At 42.9% G+C, this 24,237-nt stretch overlaps 1 protein-coding gene across 1 annotated transcript in view; it reads right to left on the reverse strand.

Moving 5' to 3' along the window:
• ABCC3 (ATP binding cassette subfamily C member 3) overlaps positions 1-24,237 on the reverse strand; it is a 76,475-nt gene that overhangs the window by 2,853 nt on the left and 49,385 nt on the right. Inside the window, exons 15-30 of the mRNA XM_048818082.2 lie at positions 23,281-23,347; positions 21,232-21,358; positions 20,667-20,843; positions 19,613-19,780; positions 18,526-18,709; positions 17,237-17,342; positions 16,274-16,424; positions 14,536-14,743; positions 13,674-13,984; positions 12,369-12,568; positions 12,141-12,267; positions 7,752-7,853; positions 6,652-6,798; positions 5,709-5,867; positions 3,007-3,173; positions 1,914-2,108 (exon numbers count right to left, since the gene is read on the reverse strand). Coding sequence (XP_048674039.2) covers positions 1,914-2,108; positions 3,007-3,173; positions 5,709-5,867; positions 6,652-6,798; positions 7,752-7,853; positions 12,141-12,267; positions 12,369-12,568; positions 13,674-13,984; positions 14,536-14,743; positions 16,274-16,424; positions 17,237-17,342; positions 18,526-18,709; positions 19,613-19,780; positions 20,667-20,843; positions 21,232-21,358; positions 23,281-23,347 — 2,596 coding nt within the window. The remainder of the gene's footprint in view (positions 1-1,913; positions 2,109-3,006; positions 3,174-5,708; positions 5,868-6,651; positions 6,799-7,751; positions 7,854-12,140; positions 12,268-12,368; positions 12,569-13,673; positions 13,985-14,535; positions 14,744-16,273; positions 16,425-17,236; positions 17,343-18,525; positions 18,710-19,612; positions 19,781-20,666; positions 20,844-21,231; positions 21,359-23,280; positions 23,348-24,237) is intronic.

Below are 24,237 nucleotides of genomic sequence, written 5' to 3' on the forward strand. Positions count from 1 at the left end.
TTTTGGCTGCAAGCCTGATACTGTCTGTAGCTACAACGTGGTGGGAACTGGTACTGTAAATAAAGAGCATGGGTGATTGCACCAAAGCAGAGGTCTCTGGCTGGTTTGTGGGTGCAGAAGTGGCAGGAGATAGAGGGGTCCACGTGTGCCCTGTTACAATCTGAAAGAAGACATAAAATAATTACTGATCAAGTTTGCAAATGATACAAAGATTCAGGAAGTGATAAATAAAGAGGACAGGTCACTGGTACAGAGTGATCTGGATCGCTTGGTAAGAGTTGCAAGCAAACAATATGTGGCCAAATGTAAAATCAACAAAGAATGTAGGATAGAGGACTTTATCATGGGAAGCAGAGTCTCGAAAAGGACTTAGAGATGATGGTGGATAATCAACTAGACATGCACTCTCAGTGTGACATTGTGGCTAAAAGAGCTAATGCAATCTTTGGACATATAAATGGGAATATTCAGTAGGAGTAAGGAGGTTACATTCTCTCAGTGTTGTCACTGGTGCAACCGTTAATGGAATACTGTGTTATGGCAGGGGTGGGCAAACTTTTTGGCCCAATGGCCACATTGGGGTGCGAAACTGTTTGGAGGGTTGGGTAGGGAAGGCTGTGCCCCCCAAACAGCCTGGTCCCCACCCCCATTCGCTCCCTCCCACTGTCCCCCTCAGAACCCCCGACCCATCCAACCCCCCCTGCTTCTTGTCCCCAAACCGCCCCCCTGGGATCCCACCCCCTATCCAACCCCCCCTGCTCCCTGTCCCGTGACTGCCCTGACCTATCCACACCCCTGCCCCCTGACAGGCCCCCCAGGACTCCCATGCCCTATCCAACCCCCCCTGTTCCCCAACCCCCCCCATCCTACCGCTCCCTGCTCCCAGTCCCCTGACTGTCCCCCGGGACCCCCTACCCAACCTTCTCACTGCCGCATGCGCGTGCCACCGCCACCCCCTTACCATGCCACTCAGAGCGGCAGGAGCTTGCAGCCCCGCTGCCCGCATGGCGGCATAGCTGCACAGGAGGGAGAACAGCAGGGGAGGGGCCGGGGGGCGAGCCTCCTGAGCCAGGAGCTCAGGGGCTGGGCAGGATGGTACCGCAGGCCAGATGTGGCTCATGGGCTGTAGTTTGCCCACCTCTGAATTATGGTATCCCACTTCAAGAAAGATGTTGAAAAACTGGAGAGGGTTCAGAGAAGAACCAGGAGAATGATTAAAGGATCAGAAAACATACCTTATAGCTAGACACTCAAGGAGCTCAATCTATCTAGCTTACCAAAGAGAAGGCTACAGAGTGATTTAATCACAGTCTGCAAGTACCTACATGGGGAATTGTAATTTAATAATAGAGGGCTCTTCAATTTAGCAGAGAAAGGTATAATATAATCCAATAGCTGGAAGCTGAAGCTAGACAAGTTCAGAATAGAAATAAGACACACATTTTTAACAGTAAGAGTCATTAACCCCACACTGGAACAATTTACCAAGGGTTGTGGATTCTCCATCACTTGAATTTTTTAAATCAAAATTGAATGTTTTTCTAAAAGATCTGCTCTAGCTATTGGATTTGAGGCAGGAATTAATTCAGGGAAGTCCTATGGACTGTGTTATACAAGGTCAGACTAGATGATCACAATGGTCCATGCTGGCCTTAAAATCACTAATCAATCTACAAATTCCAAGGGAAAGCCAGTATTGGTGTTTAGAAATATGGATTGCAGAAATACATATTCCTGATACAGGTCAGAAGACTTTATGACTTTCTTACAGATTTCAAAGAGGTATTGATTAAAAGCTCTCAGATTTGTCAAAAATTTCTGCAGGGTGATCAGAAAAGTAACCATTTTTTCCCCCCAGAATTATGATGTTCATTCTATATATTTGCCACGAATCGCTCTGCTTTTAAATTTACCTTGTATAATCCATAATTGTGTTCAGCCGATGCGCTATTGTTAGTACTGTGCAATCTTCAAACTGAGTTCTTATTGTCATCTGAATGAGATCATCCGTCTCGAGGTCGATAGCTGCAGTGGCTTCATCCAGCACTAGGATTCTTGTTTTGCGAAGAAGGGCTCTTGCCAAACAGACAAGCTGCCTTTGACCGACACTGAAAGCAAAGACACAAGGTTTTTCACACACAGGCTCTTTAATACGCATATTAGAGCTGGTTGCTGACCAGATAAAGTTATTAGAGAAATAATGTATTTGTCCAATATTATTCAACTATCTGTAGAGCTAATACAAAAAGCGAAAAATAAAATAAAATTCATCAGAGAAATAAACAGCATTATTCAACCAGCTCTAAAACATACATTTACTTACCAAATACCATACTACAAATAGTAATAAGCATCATTTCCTTCATGGCTCTGAATGACTAGAGCTAGGAAAGGCTTGTTATGCAAAGGGCCAATAGTGGATTTGAAGAGGCGTATCATACTGTAGTTGCTATCCTACTGTATATTCCCAGAGGCACTTTCATCAAGTCCAGCATTAGCAAAATAGCAGACAAGTCAGACTGGCAAAATTAAAATTTAGAGTTGTGAGGTTTTTTTTTTTTTTTTTTTTTTTTTTCAGTGAATCAAGTGCTTATAAAAGGAGCTAGCATCTCTTACTTATCCAGGAAACAGGTATAGTAAGGTCAACACAAACTTTCCCCACATGCCCCACCAATGGGTCTCAACCTTACCCCAGAGACAATACCTTTGGGGTATATAAGGGAGTGGAGTCTCCACCACCCATTTAGTCACTGGCTGAAACAGTGCTTTGTCATGAGAAAATGGTGTAGCATTACAACATGTTTTATCTTTCCTGGTCGTATTTGTACCTTACAGAGTTCTCTTTTGTACATTTTAATTGAACGGAGCCCTTGAAGATAAGGTGCTGACTTAGAAAAGCATCCCTGTTCAGCCCATCCCGAGTCGGGGGCTCAATAGAACCTGGAGAAGAGAACTGATATTCCTTATGACACCAAAACCCCCACGGTGTCTCAGGACATTCATTACCTCAGATTTTCTCCCCCTTCTGAGCATTCGTACTCCAGCGTAGCGGGCTGACTGCTGACAAACTTCTTCAAGTGCGACAGCTCAAGAGCTTTCCATATTTCATCCTCGGAATATTTATTAAATGGATCCAAATTCATTCTCAGAGTTCCAGAAAAAAGAACGGGGTCCTGTATAAATAACCCATTTTCTTTAGACAAGAACTTTAAATGTTTTACATACACAAGTGATAACATTTCAGTTATCTGCTTTAGGATATCCCAGTTCATTAGCCGCGGCATTGTGGTAGCACCTACAGGCCTCAATATAGGATCAGGGCCCCTTTATGCTAGGCATGGAACAAACAACGAATTCGTACCCCAAAGGTCTTACAGTCTACAATATGGTGAGGGACAATAGGTGGATAAAACTAACAGAGAGATGACAAGATAGCAGTGAAGAAGTTATGACTAGCATAAGCAGCTGTGATCTTAGCACACTAAAACCTGATCCAAAGCCCATTGAAATCAATAGCTGTATTTTCATTGATTTCAGTAGGCATTGGACCACATCTCAAAGACCTAGCAAGCTTCAGTTTCAGCTCTAAAAGCATCTTAAATATAACCTGTTATGGATTTGGCCACAATAAGCCAAACATCAAAATGAGCCTCAACATTTGTGCTCTCATAGCAAAGGATATAGGTTAGCTTATTATTATCCTATCTGTGTGCCATAGAAACACTAAGATACATTGAAATACAAGGTCCCAGCTCAGCAACAACATATTCTAAATAGAGCAGGGTGAATTTTTTTCAGCTAACAGTTTATTTGCCAAAAAATGCCATTTTGGGATGTTCAGAACTGTTCATGAATTTGGGTGGAAGCTGGCAAATAGTTTCAGCTGGAAAAAAGAAATTATTTTTTTTAAAAAAGTCTAAATGTTTCATGTTGACATTTTAGAAATAAAATGTTCTGACATTTTCTTTTGAAATGTTTTGTTATGAAATTTAGCTACATTTAACGAAAAACAAGGCTCCCCCCACCTCCCGAAAAATTAAAAGGGTAAAAAACACCCAAAGATGAAGCAAAATGTTTAGTTTTTGGTCAAGTGGAACATTTTGTGCAACCTGAAATTTTTTTATTTGGTTTTGTTTTTCTTTCAGTGAGAAAAGCCACCAAAAAAAGGTCAATTTGAGTGGACCCGAAACAGGAGTTTTTTGTGGATTTGTCAGGTCGGCAACTGAACTGAAAATATCAATTATTTGCCCACCCCTAAACTGTAAGCTCTTTGGGGCAGGGACTGATGCTTATTATATATTTGTCCAGTGTCTTGTGCAACGGGGCCCTGACCTGCTTGCGGCCTTTAGAAATGACCACAATATAAATGTTAAATAATAATATTTTCATGCTCACAAACACTCCCCTTAGAAAAGGATATTGATTTTCAAAGGCTATAGCATGGCTCCATAGGCCTGATGAGGATTCCTTGAATGTCAGAACAATATTCATTTCCTAACAACAAGGCACAGCACCCATTCCACGTGGGTAACTTTATTCGTGGGAGCTGTGCCATTAATTGAGTCCAATAGGACTTCTTTTCTGAGTCAAGCAACTCATGCAAGAAAGTGTTTGGAGGGTGAGGCCCACACCCCAAACTGATCTTTCTGACACTTAAAGAGTTTAGGGCATGCCTTTGCAAGTAGGATATTTTCCCCTGCTATATTTTAGCCTGTAAAAATCCAATAAAACATTTAAACTATACAAAAAATAAGTCACCCCCAATAATTACACAGTGTTAATAGAATGTGTAAACTTTAAAACAATGTAGCTATTAGAAGGGTCAAATTAAATGGGACATAGTTCAGGCCACTAACTTACCCTTCCACTGTTCTTTCTGCTGAGCTTAAGAACCCCAATCATAGGGTGAGGTTAGAACTAGTTGCCTTGTTTACTTTTTGCGAAGTCCAATAGGGAACAGTTACCTACATTATGGTCCTTTTTCACAGCTTGATTAAATCCTTTACCTTGACTTTCAATTTACATCTGAAGCATCCTCAACTGGGAGTGTTATAAAACAGAGTCATGGAAAAACAACTTTGTTCTACCATAGATGTGTACACATATGTAATGATCAATTACTGATTTTGTGGATACATTACGTGGTAATTTGCTGTTTGCTAAGTTACTAGAATTCAGACCCTTTACCACAGGTGCCCATAGGAAGAATCGGTGAGTGTTCTGCACCCACGGGCAGCTTCCCGCTCACCTCCGCCTCCGCTCCTCCCCTGAGCGTGCTGCGTGCCCGCTTTTCCCCCCTAGCTCCCAGCGCTTGCGCTGCGAAACAGCTGTTTCGCGCGGCTGGGAGGAGGGGGAACACAGTGTGCTCCGGGAAAAGGCAGGGCCAGGGTGGAATTGGGGCAGGGACTTTGGGGAACGGGTTGGAATGAGGGCAGGGGCAGGGAAGGGGTGGAGTCGGGGCGGGGCTGGGGGGCGCGAGCACCCACGAGCGCCGGGGAAAAGTTGGCGCCTATGCCCTTTACTCCGGGAAAAGGCAGGGCCAGGGTGGAATTGGGGCAGGGACTTTGGAGAACGGGTTGGAATGAGGGCAGGGGCAGGGAAGGGGTGGAGTCGGGGCGGGGCTGGGGGGCGCGAGCACCCACGAGCGCCGGAGAAAAGTTGGCGCCTATGCCCTTTACTATGAGACATACAGAGAGGCACTGACTTACCTGAGGAATAATTGTTATCTTGGATCGTAAATTGTGAAGACCAATCTCCGAAATTCTCACCCCATCTATTTTAATTTCTCCCTTTGCAGCTTCCAAAATCCTAAAGAGGCAGAGGGTCATGGAGGACTTCCCAGCTCCAGTTCTTCCAACAATTCCAATCTAAAACACGCATGGGAGAATTAGGAACAGAGCACATTTATAAATGGGGTATTAGCTTTACTGAAGGAGCAATTATACAAGATCTGATGCTAAGAAGAGAGACTAGAACCTTACTGTGATCTTGCTTACTCCCTAATGGTCCTTATGTCAAATGTGTCTCAAATTATTCCCAGAATTTGAGCAATATCAACTATAAATAGGTACATAATGTATGAATTTGATGATGTCATTATGCAAAATACATATTCTCACATCTAGAAGGTGGCTCCCATTCTGGATGCTTAGCTCAAGGGCTATTCTCCCTCTTTTTTAACCATAGCTTCCTAACTGGGGGAATCTCCCAGGAGAAACAAAATAGGGTTGTTGGGGAACATCATGCAAGGCCCAGCACTTTCAAATATACTCAGAAGGAGCAAAGCCCACAAGATAAAGCCTTTGCTGGATGCTTGGGTAAGAAGAACGGAGGCATTTGGGCCAACAGGATCACCTCCACCCATGCCAAGAGTTGTCAGACATCGAAACTGACTGGAATCTCTCTTTATTCAGGAATGGACTATCCCTCCTTCACTCAGCAGAGACAGCGGTGGTAGCAACTTCAAGGGATGCTTCTAAGGCATTGTGAACACATCAGGCCAGATTATCAGTTGGTATAAATGGACATAGACCTCAATGGAGCTGTACCCATTTAGCCTAGCTGAGGATCCAGCCCATCCACTTTTGTTATTGCAAATCCCACGTGTACCATCAGCAACAGATTCACATATGATAAACGGCTGTACTCTACCTTTTCTCCACCTTTCACTCTGAGGCTGAGGCCTTTCAGCACCAGATCCAGGCCTTTCCTATATCTTACTGAGTAATCAACAAACTCCACCTCTCCCTGTGTTGGCCAGTCTTCCGGTGGCCTCTTGTTTTCAATTATCCAGGGAGCCTAAAGGAGAACAGTAGCTAGAAATTATTCCCTTAAGTTTTTAAAAGTTGCAGGCTGCGATTTAAAATATTAAACTTTTAGGGTTACTAAAATCTCACCAGGAGACTAATTCCCTTCTGTCTGCTTATTATTTGATATGGTGGAATAAGCAGCCAGAAAAACAGATTCCTTAAACGGAACTGTGCCATTTTACACCAGATGAGGATCTGGTCCATAATGCACTCTTGTGTATCTTGTCTGGCTTCCTCCTCTCTGCTACCATATCAAGTTCAAGCACCTTCTCTCGTCCTGTATACCCTAATCCTTACATTCCTCTGAACTACAATTAATCAAGTCCGAAACGTCGACAGAGCAGCCTATTTCCAGGCATAACCATTTATCTACCAAGCTGCACAACTATGTTTATGTCAGTGTGCTTTGAGAAAAGCTGGGAAACAATCGCATACTGCTTCAGCTGCTAGCACCGGGGGCAGAGGACTGAGGTGTGCTTCTGAATAAAAATGTGGGAGACAGGAGAACCGGCTAAGGTGGTTAAGAGAAGAACCTATATAGAGCCGGAGAATTGTGTTACAACCCTGCTCATGAGCCAAGTTAAAACCCATGGTTATGAACAATGTGTTAACAATATTATACGCAGACATGGACTGTGGGCCAAGTTTTCTGTTGATGAAAAACGTTCCACTGACTTCCATGGAGTTGCTCCCACTTACAACTGCAGAGAATTTGGGCTCATGTTTAGCATCAACTATGTTAGAACCTGTTAATAAAGACAGACAGTAAAACTGAGTAGTACAGACAAACCCAAACTAGTGTCTAGAACATCATATTTGTCTAGGTTACGCTATCAGGTCCTCAGAGTAGGGTCCTCCTCTGTCTAAGTGTTGAAAGAAACAAATGGAAATTATGGATTTCTGAGAATAAACATGTTAATTGTGAATAGTTCAGTAGCTGACCTCCGTCTCAGTTTCTGAATACTCTTTCACTCTCTCAACAGCCACAATGTTGGATTCTAGGTCCGAAGTCATCCGCACCATCCAATTCAGAGACATTGTCACCTGGACAATATAAAGAGTAAAATATTACCCCTTGAAGAACAGCAAAAGTATGCTTTATAAAAATGCTGTTTCTAATATCGGTCTGTTATATATTGTTTCTACAGCTACTTCTTGAACTACAATATACATAATTAACTTTATGTTAAGAATGATACAGACCACAGGGCAAGAAGTTTACAGAGAGGAATTATGGGACTTGGAAGACATGGGTTAAATTTCCACCTCTGCCATAGCCTTGCTCTGTGACCTTGGTTAAATCATTTCTTATGGTGGAATCTACAAAGTTACTTTCGTTCCCAACTTCTATTTAGGCTCCTAATTTCAACTGAAATCAACAGAATTTAGGAGGCTAAACAGAAGTTAGAAGCTTAAGTTGCTTCGTAGATTCTACCCTTGTCTCTCTGTCCCTCAGATCCCTATCCCTAACATGGGAATACTACTACTTCATTTCTCCCTCCTACTGTCTGTCTATGTATTTAGACTGCAAGCTTTTGCGGGCAGGGACTGTCCCTTACTGTGCATATGTATAATGCCTAGCACAATGGGGCCCCAATCTTAACTGGGAGCTCTAAGTGGTATCACAATGCAAGTAATAATTACAGTAAAGTATACTGATCTTGGCCAGTCTTCCACTGGAAGTGACCAGGATGGACTATGTTTTCAAGCAGTAGGGTCAAACCTACAGATCACCATTTCACTTTGCCTTTGCCAGTTAAATCTGTAGAATTTTGAGGAGCCTTGTATGCGAACATCTAACCTACTGCAAATTCTCATGAGGTGTTCGGAATGGAGAGGTCTTGTAAACAACGATTATCGGCAGGTTCTTGAAGGCCTTTCCCTGACTGTTTTAGCATCTGGATTGTCCCTTTTTAAAGAAAAAAAGATTTGGTCTAATTTTTTTGGAAATCTTTGACTGATCCCCAGACGATGGAAACCAAGATGTCTCTCTCTTTGCCCCCCACCATCCTTTCTTTCCCTTCATTTTTTTGTTCATTTGTCTTTTTTTCTGCTCTCCTCTTATTTTCAAGAAAAACATTCGATGAAATATAAATTAAGAAACAAAAGATTACAAGGAATAAGTATTTATTGGGGAGTAAGGCTGGTGCAGTGGTCAGGTGTTAGCTTGGGGTCAGTTCTCTGCTCTACCACGGACTCCTTGTGTGACCTTAGGTGAGTCACTTTGCTTCTCTGTGCCTCAGTTTCCCATCTGTAAAACAGGGACAATAGCACTGCCCTGCCTTATGGGGCACTGTGAGGATAAATACATTAAAGTCTATGCGGCACTCAGATACTACAATAATAGGACCTACATAAGTACCTAAAATAGATAGAGACAAGCAGTAATTATTGGTGTGTATATATATATATATATTCAGGGTGTTTGATCTAAATGGTACTGTCACAGCACCTAGAGCTGTAATTCCATCATATCCATGCTGGATTCAGTAAGTGGCCCCCTTTCTTCTGAATCAGTATTGAACCAGTGCTCCAGCAGTATTAGTTTGCAGATGAGGCCTAAAAGTCCTGACCACTCATGGTCACTATAGATCCTATAGCAAGAACAGTGAGGGTGGTGGTGACAGGGGATTAAAGAGGGGCAGAGGGGAACAATTAAATTGTCTTGAGTCAATAAGTCAGCCTCTGAGTCAGCAGTGTTCAGCCTGGAAAGACCTCCAGGGAGCCCCACACAAAAAAAGCGACCATTCAGCACGTGCACTGCACCTTCCACAACATCACAGATGCAGTGGGCTGTCCTGGATGCCTCAAGCAAGGTTGGGCTGGGCACAAGGAACCACACCATACCTGAAACTGTTGAGCTTGTCACTCCAGAGGCGGGTTCATCGGGTCTGGTGATAATGTGGGAGTTCCTGGTAGTGGCAGAGGCTTTTCTCTCCCATTCTGCTGCAGTGAGCTGATGATGTTATCAGCTGGATGGAGAACATGCAGTACTGCCCAGAGAGGTTTTCTGCTACATAGTCAGTGGTGGGGCACATCCCATATATCCCTGAACAGTGGCAGGTTTGGAATTTGCTGTATCTTGGTGATCAGATTGTTGGCTGCATTCTGACATCAGATATTAGGTGGAGGAATATTGACTAGGACTGGTAACAAGTTTTGTTGGCTTCAGTGTGCTTCTGATAACTCTTATGATATGATTAAGCTCCATGTCCACTAGGCTAGCATGGGCCGAGTTTATTCAAACTGGGACATGATATTTGCCAACTGAGTAGCAGAGAACAAGCCCTAAATTATGCAGTGTTTGCCTACTGACTTGCCAGGTGAACCCTAGCAGTTTGTTCAGGAGACAGCTTCTGCTCTCCATCTTTTTTTAAACTACATTTGTGAGGTGGTATTTGGAGGTCAGTGCATGATCTAGAGTGACCCTAGGTACAGTGGCTTTAGATTGATGTTAAGCTCAAGTTGGCTCGGACGATGGTGTACATGAAAACAAGTTGATACAGTTTTTGATGTGCTTGGTTTCAGTCTCCATTTCTTGCAATAGTCACCTGTGGCAGTCACATGACTGTTCAGGTTTTCTTCTACCTTTTGGAAGTCATGGACCTTTGAGGCCAAGCAGATACAGTCAGTGTCCTTGAGCTGCCCAGAGATGGTGTTCAGTAGGTCACCGGTGAATACATTAAATACAGTTGGTGCCAGCACTAAGCCTGGCAGGATTCTGCCTTTCTGGAATCTCCAGATGCTGATTTTGTGGCCCAGAGCCAGCTAAAAATGTCTGCCTCAGAGCCATCAGCTCAGTTGCCATGACAACTCATCCAGGAAGAACTCCTGACATCTTGTACAGCAGACCAGTGTGCCAGATGGTGTCGTAAGTTGCTGTAAGATCAAAAAAGACAGTTCCAGTTTTCTTCTTCTCTTGAAAAGCATGTCGTGGATGAAGATGGACAACCAGTGCTGACTTATTTTCCCAAGATATTGTAGTAGTTCTTGTGATATCACTGTCAAAGCTGCATGCTTTCCCTATTTTCACTGATTTCAGTGCTTTTCTATTTCTTCCCTCGAGACTGCCTGGAGTTTTCATCTTGGGTTTGAGCTGTGGAGGTTGCCTGTATTGATGCCACTCTTTTTTGATTTACCCTTCGAATAATTTTGTCTTTGGTTTGTTTTAGTGATGTTGGTCAGATGTATGGCAACACTGTTTGGAGAGACCTTCTACTGCCATGTATCTGGTGGGTTTTATGCCTGCTCCTCCCCTACCATCACTCCAGCATCCTTCCATCTATGACGGAAACTTTAATAACCACCATACCAGATGGACCTACAGAGAATCTCATTAAAGTGAAATAGACCTTGCAAATTGGGCCTCCCGCAACAAGTTACGCCTTCTTCATGACCTTAAGCAACCAGCAACTTTTCACTCTGCCCGCTGGAACCAGGGCTACTCCACATATCTCAGTTGGGTCGCTTCTGCTGGGCCTGCCCTCTACCAGCCACCTGCAGGGTCCTTGAAAATTTCATCCACAGCCAGCATTCTCATCCAAATGAGGCTTACCATACCTATAGTGACCACTTGCCCAAGGCTACAGTGGAACTACAGAAAGGCAGACAGGGACAATTACACTAAGCTCATTGATCAATATGTCATTTGTATCCCGCATAATATTTCAATAGATCAAACATACTCAAGAATTAGCAAAGCAAATCTTTAAGGCCGCCACCAAATCCATCACATGTGGCTGTCAAAAAACCTTTACACCATGTCTGGACAAGGAATGTGCAAGTCTCCTTAAACAGTACCAAAATAATAATAATAAAAAAAAATCTAGTGATCCAGAAATAGCCTACCCCCCGAAAGGGCCTGAATGCAGCCTGACGAGCACGCTGGGAAAACGCAGTCTCGGAAATAGGCATATAAAGACCTAGGAGGAGATCCTGGATACTCACTAGGAAGTTTGGGAAGTACAGTATATCCTGCCTTCCTAACTCCCTATGGATCGTCATCGGAATAAGATAATTTTCTTCCCTTCCTGTCTTAAACCATTGTGCAATGTTGCTGTGGGCTATTAAAGAACAACTGTGATCCATCTTAAAGGTGACCATATTTCACTGGTGGGGGAAGCAAGTCCTATATACTGTATGCATTTGTGTAGCACGTGGCCATGATTTAAGTACTATATATGTGTATGTAAGCTATTACTATTATAACCCTGAACAGCACTACTCACCTATTAACTCCGGCTTTTAGGAGTGCTTATTTAACCTCCGTCATATAATAGTGCCCTGTATGAGTTAATATTTAGCAACATCCCGCAGCAACGTTATACACACCTGTAATGCGTAGGATACCGACAGTCCTACCAGGCCAGCATTCAGGCTGTTTTTACCTAACACAGCAAAGAGGGCAGCAAACAGGACAACACAGTTTCCTATTAATTCAATTCGAATGCCCAGCCACCTGTTAAATAAGCAAACAGAAGGGTAAATGATCACTTGAAGGATTATGGAAATATATGCTCACTTCAGCAAGGATGACATACCACTCTGTGCTGGTTTTACCTGTTGGAAACAATGCTAGGAAAATAACACTTCTGATTTTCATCTACTTTCAAGTCACTCAGGTGTACAAAGGAATTTTCTCTCCCGTAGGCTCGGATGACACTGGCCCCTGTGATTGTTTCCGAAAAATGGGAATATATGGGGGATCTGCTGACAGATTCCAGGCGCTTTAACTGGCGAGAGGTAGCCACATAGAACCGCTGCCATAGTTAAACACAAACACACAAAAGAAATATTAGTAATTTATGCGAATGAAGAAAATAAAATTATACCTGAAATAGTCCAGACGTTAACACTAACGGTAAAGAACAACAGTGATTAACCACGGCTACTTAAATAATAGTGACAAGGCCACTCTCTAAAGGTTTTCCATTGGCTTCAGTGGCCTTTGGATCAGGCCCCAGTTGTATCCACATGCAATCAAGGAAAATGGCATCTCACTGCCAAAAAGTTGTGAACCTACCAAAAAATTCAGAATTGTACCCACAGATACAGCATACAATGGCAATGCAGGCCTGCCCCAATGCCCACTTAATGTGACTTTAGCATGACTTAGAGGCCCTGCATGTAGGAGTCAGAAGGGAATTCAGTCTCCATGACCCATTCATACATCCTAAGGCCAGATGGGACCTTTGTGATCATCTAGCCTGACCTCCTGTATAACACAGGCCAGAGAATTTCACCTAGTCTCCCCTGTAACAAAGTCCAATCATTTGTACGCAGTATTGCTGTAGCCATGTTGGTCCCAGGTTATTAGAGAGAAGGTGGTGAGGTAATATTTGGTATTGGACCACGTTCTGTGGGTGAAAGAGTCAAGCTTACCCAGAGCTTTTCTTCAATCATTTTTGTTAGACTAAATCATATCTTTCAGAAATGCATCCAGTACTGATTTGAAGACATCAAAAGAAGCAAAACCCAGCACCTGCCTCGACAGTTCATTGCAGTGGTTAATCAGTCACACAGTTAAAAATTTGTGCCTTATTTCTAACTTGAATTTGTCTTGTTTCAAATTCCAGCCATTGGTTCTTCTTATGCCTTTTTCCACTAGATTAGCCCTTTAATGCCTGGTATTTTCTCCCCATGAAAGTACTTACAACACCATAATCAAGTCACCTCCTGATCTTTTTTATAAGCTAAACAAAAGATTTAAAAAGACGAGTCTTCTACCACTGCGCAGGGGAGGCCATTACCAGTAATATCAGTGCAGAGATAATATGTTCCAAGCTCCTAAATTAAGTGCTCTAAACTAAAAAGAGTAGGAACAGTACCATAATGATCATCAGGTTGGCAGTCAGACATAGTTACCTGTACAAAGAAATATACAATTGCTAGAGGTATTATAACCACAGCGAAGAGCGGAGTGCTCGATATGATTACAATCATAGTTGACATAGAGGTGAAGAAGGTTCCTAGGAACATCAGGATAGTGGGTGGTATCACTTCATCAATCACATATATGTCCTTAGAGAAGCGGTTGATGATTCGGCCTGTGGGAGTTGTGTCGAAGAAAGACTGTGGGGTGTGAAACTTGTTCTCCAGCAGTGCAGCATGGAGTGTTCGAGCTGCATTGATGCCACCCATTGCCAGGGTGAAGGAAGAGATCAGCACTAGCAGGCCTGTTAAACAAAGAAGAAATTTGCAGAGGTTTGTGAATACGCCATTCGCAAGATGCAGCTTTTGACTTTTACTGATCCAGCAGCTTTTATTGTGCCAGCAGACTTTCCTCGTTACTACATCAGGGCCCTGTAGTCTTCAAGTACATTCTGGGTGATTTAACCATTGACTTCAGTGAGATTACTTACAGGATCCAGACAGCCAACCCTTATTGTCTATAAATATAGTTTCCCTCGCCCTTTTACAAGTCCTCCACACAGTGCGCCTCAATCCTGACCTCTGCATCAACTCTACCATCCAGGAATTCACACCTTCCTGTACTTCTCAGCCTCTTTCCCTTCTCCCCTCCTTCTCAGTTTCCATCATTCTCCAGCCTTCTAATCCTTCCTTCACTTCCACCATGCACTTCCACCATGCCCTTGCTCAGGTTACAGAGTTTATGAAGCTCAGAGCCCCCCGTGGCTATTGTTATGCTTTTCCCAGTATTCTCCTCTTTGCTCGGCGAGAGTGCAGCTAAATATTTTAACTGTATTAACTGGAGAAACGCTCTTACCTTGCAAGAGTCCCAAAGCAGCATATACTCCGACTCGCATGCTTGTATTATGCTGAGTGCCATTTATGACAGGTTCATTGGTCCAGTCACTGAGCCATACATTGGCCCCAATCGCAGCAGCATTCTGACAGCCATACAGGAAGCATATAACTAAAGAAGTCACAAGGCCAACAGCCTTCATGTACTGCCAGAACACTGTCAGCTTTACCTGTAAGTTTGTAAAGCACAATATATTTACAAAGTACATTCAGTTGCTGTCTGGAGTTCACAGAAATAGCAAGAGTGACCAGAGTGGAAATTTCTCCAGTAGATGGCCTAGTAAACTGGAAATTGCCAAAAATACTAACATATTGTAGTGCAGGGAGTGCAATTTATCTGACTGAGCTCAACATCCAGGTCACTGCTTTAAAACAGGTAGTTCTGTTTCATCTCTACTGAGAGTCAATGGTGATTGCTGTGAAATATTCAGATCTCTTCTCTTTTCCAACTAACTGTATTTTATTACAATGTTTAAAGATATAGGGTGAAAGGTAGCAGAGCAGAGCTAGGACTATAGAAGGCAAAGGTCAAGATTATCAGGAGTGAGTAGTGATTTGGGGTGATTTACAGAAAGTGCTGAGCACCCCTTGAAAAAATCTTTACCACATCTCAGGTTGGGCACCCAACATTCCTGAGTCACTTTTGAAAGTCTTGGCCAAAAGCTGGGGGGGGAGCGGGGGGGGGGGAGGGGGGAAATCACACAAAAGCACTTGAACAAAAGAAACTTGTGAAGCAAAGTAACAGGGTAAAAGTTCTATCTCCAAGTTAACAACTCTGGCTCAAAAAGTCATTACTGTGGTAAGGGACAGAGGGGCCCCAATGAAATCTCAAAGAATATAAGGGGAGATTATTAGATACACAAATCCCATTGATTTAGGTGCTTTTCAAAAGCTCATAAAGACAAATCGACACCACCAACAAATAACGCTTAACCAACAGCTCCCCTGATGTCTGTGACACTGAGCATCTACAGCATTTAACATGTAGAAAATACTCACACTGTTGCTCAGTTGTGTGACATTCTAAGAGCCTTCTTTGGTGACACAAACTCCCTGGTTATTTTCATTATATTTTCTTTCTTTCCTGTGCTCAGTCTTCTCAATCCCCTCCACCCCCAATTTAACCTGTCATCCTTCAATATATCATAGTTCCCAATCCAATGTGGCAAACAGGCTGCAATACATACTTGTCTCAACATTTGTGTGAAACAAAAATCTCTCTCAAATGGTAACCAAAGCTAAAATTTAAATTAAAATAAACATGTATTCACATGGCATGAAGTTGGCCCATAGAATTTGCTACTGCAGGTGGTGAGAATCAAATCCTACAGCTGGATTTAAAAAGGGATTTGATCACTTTGAAACAAACAACATTTAGAGCTAAGCTGAGTGAAGATGGAGTGATCAAACATCATGCTTCAGGGCATAAGATGCTCACAGCAGGACCAGAAAGAAATTCTCTCCCCTAAATATATAGCACAGGCCAGGTGCAGAAGTTGCTGGAAGGACCCTAGGTTTAAAGAAGCAACAGCCTACTCCAGTAGGACAAATGCAATAGTCTTTTTGGCTTCTGCAATGCCAATGTCTCTATATGTTAAATGAAACATTTAATAGAATAGCTTTTTATATATGTAATAAAAAGTGACCTTTTATAGTTGGAGAAAAATAAGGGGAAAAAAAAAAAACCAACAGCCCCCTACCGTTCCTGTTTCAGAGGTTTCTGCCTGAATGAGCTTGTCAGTGAGAATTTTTTGTGGCGGAGACAGCTCTGCAGACTTCTTTTCACACACTCTTTTTCTCGTGGACATTTTCTTGGGACATTCTCCCTCTGACGAGATCACACTAATTTGCCTAGTTGAAACAATGGATTTATTAGTGGAGCGGAGGTATAGCATAGCAGTTCAAACACAGGACTGGGGCACAGCTCCCAGCTCTGCCCGACTCCCTCTGAGACTTGTGGGCAAGTCACAGGTGTATACATGGGTGGCCGAAGGTCAGACACACAAATCCATCGCTAGACACCTACTTACGTGGTCTGATTTTCAGAGACGTTGAGAAGACAATTCCTATCGAAGTCGATGGAAGTTGCAAGTGCTCAGCACATCTGAAAATCAGGTGGCATATTTAGGTGCCTAATTTGAAGGCCAGCATTTTGAAACTCGGGTGCCTAATCTCACTCTTCTTCTGTTTCCACACACGTAAAATGGAGCTAACAAGGCTCACAGCACCCATAGTACCTCCCAGGGGTGTTGCCAGGCTCCATCCATTAATGCTTTTATAGAGTTCCGAGATACTCAGATGAAAGGTGCTACTGCAAAGGCATATTATTAATCTAATCAGCAGCAGATCGAAGCTGTGTGTGTGCAAATATTCATGGCGGCACCGTCTGAAAACTACAAAATTGCTCATATTAATACACTTCTCATGAAGGGGTTCATAGGAGTACAGGTTTTGTCCCCTGTGCTATGTGTTATAATTTAAATTAAAAGGACGCAGGAGGCTTTAATACAAAGAGGAAACTAAAGTCTATGTTGAAAGATGCAGAGTACAGTGGGGTCAGACTGGAGAGCAACATTAATTAGCTGCTTGTGTTAAAGACGGGCTCCTTAAAACGTGCTTCAGCTCAGCTGAGGGCTTTATTCACAAGGGGACATCAGGCCTACCTAAGGAACTGCTTGCGGACCTCGTTTGTCACAGGCTCATTATCTGCCAGATCAGTGTGGTTGCTGAGTGTATCTTCAGCGAGCAAGACCTCTTCATCCTCCAGCACTGCAATAGAAGATTGTATTGTAGCTTTCTGCTGAGGGCAGCTTATAGGAAACTGGTGTCAAAATCCAGAGGCAAATATGCTAGCTGAAGGATAAGCGTTATGAAGCTGACAGTGGCTTCAGAAGTCTGTTTGACACTGCAGTGCTGCGTAACTGCAGGGAGCTAGTGCGTTTGGTAACTTTTGCAATTCTGGAGAAAAGTGTGATCCGAACACAGAACTAGCAGCAAGGAGCTCCTGATTTCTAAAGCTAATTCTGACACCAGCTCCGTCTGCAACTTGGCTGATTCACATCCCCTCTATGCCTCTCTCTCTCTCTCTCCCCACAACGCTCCCATCTCACAGAGCTGTTGTGAAGATTAATGTGGGTAAAGCACTTTGGAACCTATGTGCTGTAAGAGCTAAGTCGCAGTGGTATTGTAATTAGTTTTAACCAAACTCATGAGCAGAACCTGCCCTGATGTCCCATTATCTTGGGATGAAGGACTGAGAGTCTAGGAAGTTGCTATAAATTATTGCTAGAAGGTTGTGTACAGCCTCTGGCATCTTGTTTGTCAGGACATACACTTCTGCTGCCAAACATTATGGGAATACAGCCATACATACGAAACATTTGCCAGAATACTTTCATCTTCCACCATCTAATCAGGGACAAATTAGGCCTAGAAGAAATCCTAATTAAAATGACATTTGTGTCATGCTATGTAACAGAAATACTGTGCTCTGGGTACCCCTTTGGAAAAATAGAGTCCAAAGGGCACTACGTTTTCCCACTGATCCTGTCTTTGCCAACTGTAAAAAGGATTTCTCTGTATTAAAAACACGGAGGAAAAGTAATTTCTTACATTATCTTAGAATACAAGTACTTAGCCTCAGGCAGATTGGGTAAGTCCTTTTGCAAGAGGAAAGAAATAGGTTTGCTTACTTAAACGTCAGTATTACCAACTTGCATCCAATACACAGGATGGGTTAATTTACACCATGACAGCTTAGTAAGCATAAAAAAAACTCCTCATGGTACATAACATTTTCATTACTAGCAAGAAAAATAAAGGAATCTAAGGCTGGATTATTACATTTCCCTACAGGCATGTATCGCAGGAGCAGGTAACATTTATATGTAGGGAAATTCATGACCTGATTGATACAAAAGCTATGATTTAAGATGAATAAGAACTGCTGTACTTGTTAGCTCATCCTCTTCTATGTCTTCATCAGGTGCATAATTTCGAAGAAATTCTGCAAAAGCCCCATTTTGCTTCAAAAGCTCTTGGTAGGATCCCATTTCAGAGATTTTGCCATCCACAAGGACCACAATATGGTCCACCTGAGGCAGAAAGGTGATGCCATGGGTCACTAGCATTCGGGTCTGTATGGGAGAATGAAACAAGTCAGTGCTACCAAGCCACCTCTGGGGTGGAACGCTGCAGCTGTTTAACAACATGCAGCCAATCACTATATAACATTTTTAGGATAAAGAATGAATATCAGATACGGTTGAAATATCAGGAGGAATTTAGACAGAACGTAATGGAATTTGGCTAGGACACTAGGTGTAAAACCCTGACTCTTGTGAAGAGAATTAAGAAGTATTTACTGGCGACAGGACTTTGGCTTTAAAAGAGGTAGCAGCCCACTAACACCACAGTGGGAAACTAGCTCAGTGCGGACTCAGTGGCGAATGACAATTGCTGAATCATCAAGACTGCTTCCTGTAAGACTGTTTTTCTTGTGGTCTCTCCTCTGAGCTCTGACATAGCGTGATGCTGCATAGGAGATCTGACAAGACCCTGAATCAGCGACCTTTAGGCAACAGAATACCACAGAGCTCTGTAGACACGCTAAGTGGTGCAGAACATTCCCCGCCTCCCACCCCGGGCTGCCCCAGGACAGTGACCAGCAACACTAAGGACAGTACTGCTCTAAATCCCTCCATATATTTTGTTTTCAGCAGTGTCAGGTGTCAGTTTCCAGGGGAGAGCAAGTTTCCACAGGACTTGAAGAAACACTATCCAAGCTTAAGAGCTTTTCACATCCCCACCCTTGGGCATGTCAAAACAGTAGCTCTCAACTGAGAATCTGGCAATGGGCACCTTTTCCAAAAGTACAATGAAATCAAGAAATCAGGGAGCTATTCAGAACTCAACTCCCAGTGTTAAAATAGCAGGCCAGTTCATCCCCCTGATAGTTCTGGGGTGGGGGGGAAGAGAGAGAGTGTGTGTGTGTGTGTGTGTGTGTGTGTATAAAAAAGAGAATCCAAGCACAGGCATACTTTTCCTTTAAGTGCCCCTTCTGGTCCAATAACATTGTCAAAGATGTGCTTAGCAACGTGGGAATCCACAGCTGAAAGAGGGTCATCTAACAGGTACACATCGGCGTCACTAAACACAGCCCGAGCAAGGCTGACTCTCTGCCTTTGGCCACCCGAGAGGTTGATGCCCTGCAAGGTGGAAGGAGAAGACAAAATACATCACCTACAACACAATTTAATCCAAGCAATAGCAGGGATATCCTTACAGTTCACAGGCACTCAGATGCTATGGTAATGGGCACAGTAGAAGGGACCTGAATAGAATAGCACAGGTAGAGTTGAGGTGGGAAATGGAACTCTAAGAAAGCTGTGTGAGCATGCACTGCTATCGGAATGGAAAGAATTTGGCAACTTACAAATGGAAAATTCTTTGTAGCAACTTACAAGAGCCCTGGAACCAAATGAATTCTTAAATGGGGCTGCTAAAAACCAAAACCTGCCAAACAAGACACAAAACACAAATTCAAAGCAAGATGCAGCTGAAACGGCAACGTTTTGCCACATTGTTCCTGCTTTCCATGTGATTCACTATATCCACTCACGTTCGCGCAACACTGCCCACGCTGGCATGAAACCTGTGAGCCTCCGCAAAACCATCTTTAGTTTGGGAAACAGTTGTGTAACAAGCTGATTTCTATTTTGAATAGAGTTAGGAGAGGATCCTCTGCCATGCTTGGTGTGAGTTGTATCACATTCCCTTCATGGGAAGAAGCCTGGATTCTGAAACTGCCATGGACAGAATTCCTTATCACACTCAGAACTTGATTGGGAGTGGAGGACGCGCCGTCTCTCACAAGATCAGGTCTATGATCCCCAGTCAGCAAAGCACTTCCACACACACTTAAAGTTAAGCTCATACTTAAGAGCTTTGTTTTATAGGATGGACTTAAACATAAGTTTAAAGTTAAGCAGCTGCTTAAAAGCTTTGCTGGATCAGGGTCTAAATATAAAGCATTATTTCTATTGCACAGACAGAGCAGCCATCATCATGCATGTTTGCTGTTAAGGGCCCTACCTTCTCTCCTATCTCAGTATGATCTCCCCCTGGAAGTACTTCAAGGTCAGTTTTTAAAGCACAGGCCTCCAGGACATTTTGGTACTTCTGTTCATTATGTTGTTGGCCAAACAAAATATTGTCTTTCAGGGCGGCATTCTGAATCCAAGCTTGCTGTGGAACATAAGCAACAGATCCCTAAAATGAAAAAAACAAACCTCTGTGATTTACTATTCATTGTGGAATTGATTTACCTTTAATGAGCTGTGATTTACAATTACAGAGCTAATTCAAATCTATATGTAATATGCACATACACAGTCACACACTACAGTACATATGAATTGTACATACACATGCACTAATTGCTGACGTACAGTAGAAATCTCAGGGAAAACCACTACAGTTGATTAAATTGAACAGTTATGAGCAAAACCCAAACAAGCATGCAGAGACGTTGGTAAAATTACAGACAGCCCTGAATTCTCTGTCCAGGCGGACATACACTAATACACTATGTGCATGTATACAATATGCTAGGTGTGTTAATACATTATTTTGAAGCACCATCGTAACTAGAACCCACCTTCACTGCCACTTGTCCTTCTAGCTTTTCCATTTCACCAAGAAGAGCTGATACCAGTGAAGACTTCCCACAGCCAACATGGCCAACAACAGCAACCAAAGAACCACTGGGGACCAACAAATTTATACTGTGGAGGAAACAGGCTGAAAATTAATTAAACGTTCATTTACTAAAGACATTACTGCTCCTTTTGTCAGGTCTGATGTACGCACTGACAATCCCCCTACCTCAGTAAATGCACATAAAATGATACAGTAAATGTAGCTGGGTTGTTGGTTCGCCCTCCCCCGATTTCTTTTTAAGCATGCTTATTATAATTATTATTTTTACTGTGGTAGCACACAGGAGCCCCTATTATGATTCAGGACAATTTCCTCATTACCCTTGCAGTATGTGTAACCCACATGCCTCCCGGATGTGGTGTTCTGTCCCATCTAGTGGCACCGAGATCACTTAGAGAGATTAATGAGTTTGCTCTACAGTCAGTTGGCTTTTAGCTCTTGCAGTAGAGGCTCATGCACTAAGCTCCAGAGATTCCAGGTTCGATCCCGCCCGCTGACGATTGGGGTCTGTCAGCGTTACATATGCACTGAATTCATTGAGAGTATCAGGAGAGCTGGTAGCAATGCCTATAGATAAGACTGACCTACACTTTCCATTATAAGACCCTGTTTTCAAATTATATCAGTTTATTGGGTTACAAAGGGTTAATAACCTTTTTGGAAGGACTCAGCTGATTTCAGGGCCTTTCTCAGCAAGAACACCTGTCTGGAAATGTTGAGGGATTAAGTGCCTTGTTTAAAGACATTTAAGCCATTTAACAAAAATATTTATAGTGCTAGTAAATAGAATGGACAATGACATGACAGGGGAAAGCAAAACGCTTACAAATATAATTTTCTTTTTTTTTTAAATGGTCTAAAGTCTTGACTCAGGCCCTAATCCTCCAGCAGATCTGTATGATCGGACCCCTCTACCTTTACATAGCCCCTCTGAAGTCAAAGCCAGCCCCATATGCACAGAACTAGATGGAGGATTGGGACCAGAGCCATTCCTCAGACTCCTTTCATCACCTACAGGAGTTTTTCATATGTAGCCAGGCTTTCAAAAAAGCATTCAAAGCAGGATTGACCACCAAAATTCAAAACCTTTCCTCACTATCTTCCATATCCAGTAGCATATTCCCCTCACCAGCATTTTAAGGGACAGTAATTTTGGTGGCTAATAATTCTAGTTACAGCTGCATGGATCTTTCAGAATGAAACCCCAGAAGAAGGAAGTTCCCCTGGTTTCAGATTTTGTTACAAAACACAGGCTGGCTCAGTTGAGCTTTTTGCAAAACCTGAGCTTTTCAAGCAGGTCTGAGCCACGCCAAAGTTTCTCCTTAAGCATTTATAACATGTTCAGCACACTGTAGCATGAGTGCCTTTGATTTTGACCTGAAACTAGGCAAAATGTGCAACTTTTTAGCCACAATTAGATTTGACTTTGTTCAAGCAGGGAGTGAAACCAAAACTGGGAGGCTGGGGGAGAAAGCTGCAACGAGATTCTCAAAAAGACCTGAGATATCACGGTGATGGGTCTGACACAAAATCCTTAACAGAACAGAAAAAGTGTTCTCATGTCCATGAACTTACGTCTTTACGTCCCAACATGTACATCCCAACTCTCTTAAGAGCACTACCAGCAGCCCATCAGATAATCTGATTTGCCTAGTCAACAGATTGGGCCAGTAAATATGTATTATCTATATTAGAAATTAATTTACTCCATCTGTCCCTTAATCTACCTATGATATGCCAGTCACTGCAGTTTCTAGGCTCTGTAATATTTAGGCTTTGTATAGCATAATAATACGGGACAAGCAAACTGCTCTGATGTTTATAAAACAAAGACGTGTGCAGGAGATCGGATAATATAACTTTGTAACAATGAAATCGAACACACTACTGGTTTAAAATTAAACAACCCTGAAATGGATCTCGCTAAAGACAACAAACAGAGGGAAGCAGGTTGATGCTGTACTGGAATTGTATAAAGAAACCTTACTCTTTCAGAGATGGCTTGAGCTCCTTTGCCCAGCTGAATGTCCCATTTGTTACAGTGATGGCGTAGCCTGTGCAACAGAACAGAAGAGAGACGGTGGAAAAAGTTTTGCGCATAATGGTGCTGAGTGAGGCTTTTGTACTGAGAAGGGAGAACAGTTAGAGGGCGTTTATTTCTACGGAAGTTTTGCATCCCTTTTCTCTGGGCATGGGAAGTAACATTTGTGATCTGCTCAGTCACAAGGGAACACTGTTCAGAGTAAGTGAAATCACAGAACGGTAGAACTGAGACATGAGAAAGCTGTTTATCTCCCTCCCAGGCAGGACTGGTCCCTAGAGCAGCTTATCACCTGAATCGTCCAGTAGAGCTTTCAATATCCCTCTGTGATAATTACATCACATCCCACAACTCAAGGGACGATTCCATAGTCAGTAAAAGGCTGACAGTTTGCTGGGGAGGTCGACGTAGAAGTTTAGGCCTGCCTGCCTCTGAACGGCTCTACATTGCCAACCTAACAAGTTAGGGATGGGCAGGTTTTATTCACCTCCTTGTGGAATGGTAGGTATGTAATAGTAATCACACGACAGCTGCCTTGCATCTCTTGCCCCCTTAGAATCTTGAAGACAAAATAACTTTTGATCTTTTGTCTTTAAATCAAAGAACAACAAGGGTGTGTTACAAGAGAACACTTTGTGAATCTTATGAAATCAGACCGTTCTCCCACTGAATCTGGGATCCTGTGCCTCTGGCAGTGGCCAACAGAAGCAAGCGACCCCCTTCTTCCCCGCCCCCCAAAACCTCCATATCATCCCTATGCATTTATGCAATGCCAAACATGGCCCTGCCTGGCCCCTGATGATCAGCTGATGCCCCGAAGAACGAACCATTACATTACAAATACAGAGTCAAATACAGAGCATTTTAAAGGAACAGCTCATGCCTCGCAAATGCAGCCCAGAA

Source organism: Caretta caretta, chromosome 14 (assembly GCF_965140235.1).
Source record: "Caretta caretta isolate rCarCar2 chromosome 14, rCarCar1.hap1, whole genome shotgun sequence".
In the NCBI taxonomy this organism is placed as follows: Eukaryota; Metazoa; Chordata; order Testudines; family Cheloniidae; genus Caretta; species Caretta caretta.